The sequence below is a fragment of the Cajanus cajan genome, chromosome 4, assembly GCF_000230855.2.
Source record: "Cajanus cajan strain Asha chromosome 4, NIPB_CcT2T_4, whole genome shotgun sequence".
Lineage (NCBI taxonomy): Eukaryota > Viridiplantae > Streptophyta > Magnoliopsida > Fabales > Fabaceae > Cajanus > Cajanus cajan.
The window spans coordinates 2,875,272-2,883,340 of NC_138520.1; the positions used below are offsets into that span (position 1 = coordinate 2,875,272).

General features: G+C 35.9%; 1 protein-coding gene across 1 annotated transcript; it reads left to right on the forward strand.

The window, feature by feature from the left end:
• The first annotated feature begins 537 nt into the window (after nucleotides 1-537).
• Nucleotides 538-7,954, forward strand: LOC109802165 (O-fucosyltransferase family protein). The gene is made up of 10 exons (XM_020363400.3): nucleotides 538-981; nucleotides 1,095-1,151; nucleotides 1,258-1,348; nucleotides 1,433-1,509; nucleotides 2,062-2,150; nucleotides 2,261-2,444; nucleotides 3,283-3,464; nucleotides 5,966-6,068; nucleotides 6,400-6,731; nucleotides 6,822-7,954. The coding sequence occupies exons 1-10, from the start codon at nucleotides 814-816 to the stop codon at nucleotides 7,258-7,260; spliced, it is 1,722 nt and encodes a 573-aa protein (XP_020218989.1). The 5' UTR covers nucleotides 538-813; the 3' UTR covers nucleotides 7,261-7,954.
• The last annotated feature ends 115 nt before the right edge of the window (nucleotides 7,955-8,069 follow it).

Consider the following 8,069-nt stretch of genomic DNA (forward strand, 5'->3'; position numbering starts at 1 on the left):
ACTGAACCAACTTTTTTTTCCATAAAATATTCAAATAATAACTCCATTTCTTTCTCGGTGTTAAAAAAAATCTTCATTTCTTTAAATTAAAACAATTAAAGATGTATTTTATATTTCTAACAGATTTTTTCAGAAGTATAAATAAATATACTATAAACTTTTAAAAGAGTTATTTATATGAGTTAATAACTTATATACAATCAGTATAAAATTTTTTACACTGAAAATTAATTATCTTTTAATTATATCATGTCATTGTTAAAAATAAATGTGTTTACAGTGATATGATACAATTAAAGAACATAATTAGTTGTCAATGTAAAATTTTTTTATACTAACAATGTATAAGTGATTAACTTTATATATATATATATATATATATATGAAAAATACAATAAATTTATAACGCCCATTATTGAATGGTTTATTATTAAAAACTATTAATAGAGTAAGATAATTATTCAGTTAAATAAAAAGGTGTAAAAGAAGGGTTTTGAGCAGTAATGGAGGCAAAGTTGTTAATTAGGCGAAAGCGAAGCAGCGTGGGAAGAAGACAGTGTTTGTTAAAGACAGTACACGTGCGAGGGAAATGATGCAAAAATAACAAAAACAGATAGATAGGTACCAGTTAGTGACTGAGCCAGAGAAGAAGGAAACTACTCCCATTCCTACTCTCTACTCTTTCCTATTAACATATCAATCCATTCCTCTGCTTCGCAGATCTATCACACACCACGCCCGATTATTTCTATATATAACTTTAACCAACATGGATTTCTAATCGTTTCATCCGATTCGTCGCCAGAAAGAGAAATGGCACATCAGCGGCGGCGCCACCATTATTACCAACGCTTCCGTCTGATGATTCCGGTCATTTCCGCCGTCGGCGCCGCGCTGCTTTTTCTCTTCGCTCTCCTTTCGTTTTTAGCTCCTTCTCCCGTCGAAACCGATCGTATGCACCGGAGACGCCAGCCAACTTCGGTACTCTCTCTCTCGCGCGCGCTATTTAATCTCAGTATCTGATAATTCGAATAATTGATCGTAAATTTTTCTTCGTTTTTGTTTTCTTTTGTGTCTGAAATTGTTGTGTGCAGATTAACATTCACGCGGATGAGGCGATTGGAAATCATCATCCTGTGTTTCGCGTTCCGGTTAGGGCTTTTATTTGAATTTGGTGTTGGTTCCGCCTTTCTCTTATTGGATCTTGATTCCGTAGACGTGTGTTTTTTGTTTTAATTTAATGATGATAATGACTAGAGTGACGGAGGAAAGTTGGGACGTGATATCTGGAGCTCTCGAAATTCAGAGCACTTCTTCGGCTGTAGCAATTCCAGCAGCAAGTTTCAAAGTGCGTATAATTGTTTGTTCATTATTGTGGAGTGATGCGATGTATAAATGTATGATAATGACGGATAACTGCTTTGTGTGGCAGACGCTCAAGCGATTACACAATCGAATCGATACTTGTTGATTGCAACAAGTGGAGGCTTGAATCAACAAAGAACTGGGGTAATTCTCTGGACTCTGGAGATTATTATAGACAAGCAAGAATACGATATCGGTTTTTCGTTTCTACTGTTACAAAATTTGTGTTTCGTAGTCTTTTCTTTAAACTTATAGTAAATAAAATGTGAAATGAACTCAAAATAGTGCAGGGAAGGGGGGTGGGGGAGGGGGTGCATCTGCTGCCTCTATTGGACTCTGCTGTAGATTGAATTTGTCAAATAAAATAAACTTGTTCTTGCAGTTGTAAGTAATGAGACATTTAATGAATAAAGGGACTATCTTGCGTCTCTATCTACTAATATCTTTTTGGAAATTCCTATTGTTTGTATCCATGGAAGAATTATGTCCCTTACGTTTTTAGATTGTAGCTGCTTGGCTTTGGAATACAAAAAAGTCTCCGTAAATTGTTTGCTGCAAAGCCTGGAGTATGGAAACCTGTAAATTTATTTTAGTTACAAAGCAAATCAAGATAGTACACTGATAACTGTTGTTGGATTGCTAACTATCTGCATACTCTGCTATTAATGCCAATCCTTCTGTTTCTGCAACTGGCAGATTACAGATGCTGTTGTTGCTGCACGAATTTTGAATGCTACTCTTGTTGTTCCAAAATTGGATCAACGATCTTTCTGGAAAGATTCTAGGTCAGTTACATAAGGAGCACGGATTGCATGAGCTATGTCTGCACTTTTACAATTGTCATTTGATTTTGATTCAAGTATTGTAAAATGATGACATACTTTGCCTTTTGCAGCAACTTTTCAGAGATCTTTGATACTGATTGGTTTATATCATATCTGTCAAAAGATGTCAAAATTATCAAGCAACTCCCCAGTAAGGGTAGGAAAGCATTATCTGCATATAATATGCGAGTTCCAAGGAAGTGTAATGAAAGGTGTTATATAAATCGCATATTACCTGTACTCGTTAAAAAGCATGTAAGGTTTTTATTTCCTGAAATTACTACTGGTGCTAATGTATTGTACAACTCATTAGATTCTCTCCGTTAAGTAGTTGTAGGAAGTTTATAAATGCTTTTAGATTAAGGGCTAGAATCCAAATCTTTATGAGGTAGATATTATAGTAAGTCTATTTAGATTGATGAAATACTTTCATTTTAATGAAATGAACTTTTCAGCATTGGGTAACCAATCACTTGAATGCGGAGTCTGATAAATTTTAACCCCATGTGTATAATGCCTAATGTATCTTATGAGTCAAGCTAGGTTATCTCTCCTCCTTTTCTTCAATTTGATATCTTATCTAAAAAAATTCTACATGCCAAGCAATCTTATTTGCAAGATTCATATCCCCCCCCCTCCTTCCCAATAATACGCCTAAAAGAAAAATTAGACAATAAAGATAGCATTCACAGTACCTTTAGGAGCCATAGGTTTGATCCGTGTTAGCCATATTCCATTGCTGAGGAAGCGTGCCTTATTATTCAAATTTCAAACATTGAAGTCCCCAAATTTTAGAGGACTTAAAATCCATGTTTCTAAAAATTTCACTATTTTTATTTTAAAAAAAATTGTTCAGAATGGGACATTTTGTGTTCTTGAAATTGCAAGATATTTTCAGGAAGACATGAAAGCTCTAGTTATTCAGTTCCAACTGTTGCCTTTTTTTTTTTTTTTTTTAAGGTTTAATAATCAAGTAATTAATGCCTTAAATTCTGATAGCTTTTTCTGATCACGATATAAAATTATAAATGGATTGCTATTTGAATGTTTGATTATCCAGGAAATGTATTTATTTGCTTCATTTTTATGGCAGGCTGTTCAGCTGAGCAAATTTGACTACAGGCTTGCAAACAGGTTGGATACGGATTATCAGAAGTTGAGATGTAGAGTTAATTACCATGCCTTAAGATTTACCAACCCAATACTTGCAATGGGTGAGAAATTGGTCCATCGTATGAGGATGAGAAGCAATCATTATATTGCACTGCACCTAAGGTATCCTGATTGATTTTTGGTCCTTTTATTCTCTGTATCTATCCCATTCAATTCACATGATCTGGTATCAATTAGATTCTTCAATATGACAACCATTACATCTCTAGAATATACAATTATACAGTGTCATACCTATGTTGGGATCCATGTTTTCAGTTAACAATAACTAGTGTACAAATGCGTGTCAAAACTGGATAATTTTTATGCTGCTGTAATACATGCATATAAACTTACGTACATCCCTGCTGTTATCCCTTATTTTTGAGATATGAGTATATTCTCTTGTATCTGTTAGTTGTAACTCACTGCTGAGTAAATTCAGAAGACTTTTTTTTAAAACCAAAATAGTCTTTTAAAATTTCAATCTTAATACATTTCCCTTACTGTAATCCAATAGATTTAAAAAAAATAATGGATGGAGCATTATCCATGCATAAAATTAATGAATGGATTGAATGTAATCCATCATATTATATTTGTATAATGGATGAATTGAATAGGTGATGGATAAATGGATTGTTTTGTCACCCCTACCATTTACTGCCTCACTATTTATTACTGGGGTCCTAACATATTTTCCATTATATCTAGGACAAGGAGTGCACAAAAAATCCGAACTGATAAAAAATGATCTTATCCAGAAATAAAAACCAATCTGTTTTGAGAAAAAACTGATCCTAACCACTTTATAAAAACAGTTCAGTTAATTGAACCATTTTATTTCAGAATTATCATGATAAGCTTTGATACTGGTGTCTCATATAGCAGTGTGTTTTTTCTGTAAAATCCTAAAAACTGAACTTTTATAAAATCAATATCAATTATTTGTTGCTGGTTCAAGACCACACAAAGCCCTCTGGTCTACTTTTAAGTTATGTTTTTCTCTGTTCCAAGACTGTTAGTGTTTGGAATAGGAACCCGAGATGGAAATAGAAAAGATTGAAGCTGAAACAGAACAAGGAGAATTACTGCTCCTCCAAGGGTTACTTACCCCTTCACAAAGAACTCCTTTCTCAGAATGCTTTATTTTAGGGATGGCAAAACGGGCCAGCCCGGCCCGTTTTGGCCCGGCCCGCCATTGACCCGCCAAAAACGGGGCGGGCCGGCCCGGCCCGCCAATGTAAAACGGGCTGGAGATGCTGGCCCGCCCCGCCTAAGGGTGGGCTGGCGGGCTGGCGGGCCAGCCCGCTTACAAAAATAAAAAATAAAAAAAAAATGGAAAAAAAAATTTATTTTATGGTTAAATAAATTTTTTTTTGCTACAAATAAATAAATATAATCATATGAAATTAAAAATGCATACATATTGTACTTAATATATGTTCAACAAAAACAAATTACAAACTTAAAACAAAATCAAATAGAAATTAGTCCATTTACACCAAAATCAAAACTAAATTATAAACTTACAAATTATTTATACACTAAATTTTTTGATAGTCCACAAACAAGTTTAAATACAATTAATTAACTTTAAATTTTTATTCTAAGAATATTAGAAGCTCTCTTTAAAGAAGATGTCTCTACTTTTTTTCTTAATCATCTTCATCCTCATCTTCTACATCAAAATAAAATAAACATAAAAATAATTAAATTAAAAAATATATATATATGCGGGCCGGTGGGTTGTGGCGGGCCGGCCCGCTATTTGGCCCGGCGGGTTGGCGGGCTTGGCGGGGCGGGCTTGGCGGGTTGGCGGGTTGAAATGCTTGGCCCGGCTCGCCAATTTTTGGCGGGCCAACGGGCCGGCCCGCGGGCCATGGCCCACTTTGCCATCTCTACTTTATTTCTGTGAATGCCCTTTCGATGCTTCTGTCTCCTCTTTATGTATCTAATCCCCTCTAACTGACTAACTAGTCCCCTCTAAATTACTACTGCTAACTGCCTTTTTTCCTCCCCCTCTGTTCTAATAATACCACCGAACCTAAAATTCACCTTGTCCTCATGTTGGAAACTGAGGATTCCCCTTGCATGAGTTTCTCCTGTCATCTCCCCATAATATTGCATCTCCCTCTCAAGCTTGGATAATCTCTCCATTCTTATTAGGAACCCAAGATGGAAATAGAGAAAAGTTTGAAACTGAATGGAACTAGAAGACTTGATTGTCCTCCAAGGGAGTTCCCTTCCCAAAGGATTTCTCTGTTCTTCTAATTCTTCGAATTCTCTCAAATCTCAATGCCTTGGCCATCCTGATTCTCCCCTATTTATCTAACTGGTCCATTCTAACTAACTACTGCTAATTGACTTTTTTGCTTCCCCACTGTCCAAACAGGTAGCAGTTTGTTTGAGAAACTCCCAAGCACACTTGCACATGCTCATAATTTAGACTGAATTCCATATCACGAGATTAATTTGGAAGATTGTGCTTGTTGAAGCTTTTGTTGATTCTACTTGCACAAAAAGCAATGGCTTTTACACTTACATTTAAGATGCAGTTAACTGGGTAGAATAACAGATGACAATTGAAAAACTTCTGAAACTTATTGCCTTTTTTGCTACAGATTTGAACCTGATATGCTTGCGTTTTCTGGATGTGATTACGGTGGAGGGGAGAAGGAGCAGAAGGAATTGAGTGCAATAAGGAGGAGGTGGAAGACATTACATGTAAGATTCGCATGTTAAATCTTATTACCAACCATAATTTAATAGGAGATACTGAAAATGTAATCACATCTTATTCACTTTTAGGAAGTGTTTTTATATGTTTGATTGCACATGTAAAACCATAGGGCATGTGAAACTAACATGATATTTTCATAGAATGAATATCAGCAATGACTTTTTACATTGAGCATTCTTTCACCCTGTTAGGGGCAAGATGCAAGATGCTAAGTAAATAGGTGTTATTCTGAATAAAATGCTTTGTTGAACTATGTTTTCATATGTGAAAACTGATTTACGTACTGGTGAATAATATGCGAATGTTGATATGCAGAGAAGCAATCCTGATAGGGCAAGGAGGCAGGGAAGATGCCCATTAACCCCCGAAGAAGTTGGTCTCATGCTAAGAGCATTGGGATATGGTTCTGATGTTCATATTTATGTTGCATCAGGGGAAGTATATGGAGGGGAAAGAACATTGGCACCTCTAAAAGCATTATTCCCTAATTTCCATTCAAAAGAGACCATTACTACTAAGGAAGAGTTGGAACCATTTTCTTCATTTTCTTCTCGCATGGCTGCACTTGACTTCATTGTCTGTGATGAAAGTGATGTATTTGTAACGAATAATAATGGAAATATGGCAAAAATATTAGCCGGGCGAAGGTATGTTATACTCTATTTACATCTTATTTTTTATTTTTTTGTTGATGAAATCTATACTTACTAATAAGCTTTCTGGGAATTATTTTGTAGGAGATACTTTGGGCATAAACCAACCATTCGTCCAAATGCTAAAAAACTCTATCGATTATTCTTGAATAGAAGTAATTCAACTTGGGAAGTTTTTGCTTCTAGTGTCCGTAATTTCCAGAGAGGTTTCATGGGGGAGCCAAAGGAGGTTAGACCAGGTAGAGGCGGGTTTCATGAGAATCCATCGACCTGCATATGTGAAGATTCTGCAGCCAAAGTCGACAAAAATTCAGGACCTAGAAAATATGGGAAGGATAATTCAACGAAGAAAAATGTGGCAAATGATGAACCGGTTGTTGACAATGAGTCTGAATGGCCAGACATGGATGAGGATGATGAACAGAATGATTTGACAGAGAAGGGTGCGTTCAATGAAACAACTGCAGACTACGAAGCTCTGAACTTTGAGGATCCTGATTTGGAGGAATTTATATCAGATTAGTGAAAGCCGCATTATTAAGTGCTGATGTACCTGCTGACTCATTATGGTTCTTTGCCTTCATCACGTTCCCTTGAGCAGATGCTGCTAGATTTGACTGTTATAAAAGCCCCAAAAACAGGAAACAGAAAAGGCACTCCTTTCTCAATACTGGACGAACTATAGTAAAAAGACATCTAAAAAATATAATCATACGATCATCTTCTGCATTTCTAAGGACATAATGGCCTCAGTTTGATGCTGAATTTGGGGGTGTTCGGGCTTGTACTTGAATCAGTAAAGAGGTAACGAGAAGTGAGCAATGGGAATAGAGTTGGAGGACAACCATCCGACATATAACTGCACACAAAATTGAGTTTGCTAGGAAGTAGTATGAAAATCTGTATATCTTGAGGAAAACCGTCGCAGTTGATACTTGCACCGTCGTTCTTGTCTCCCTTTTACATTGATGCAGACCACCTCACTATTAGAAGCAATTAGGTGCCAACTATATTTTTTGCGCCTAAAGGGAACATAGTAAAAGTGATGGCCTGATGGGTTACTTAGCCTGTTTTATGAACATGGATAAATTCTTCCATACGAGTAGTCACAATGAAAAGTAGATTTTATTTCACAAATTTGTGCTTGGTGGAATATGTTGACATTGTCAATGTACTCTCTTCGTTTGGAGGAATTAGAGAAAACAGTATATTGAAGATATTTGTCTATATATTCAACTCTAGTCCCTGTCTGTGATTGTGAACAGCGAAAACTTATGTCAGGCAGTTTGGAATTTTATAGGTCGTAAAATGGCTGCAGTTAAAGATTTTCAT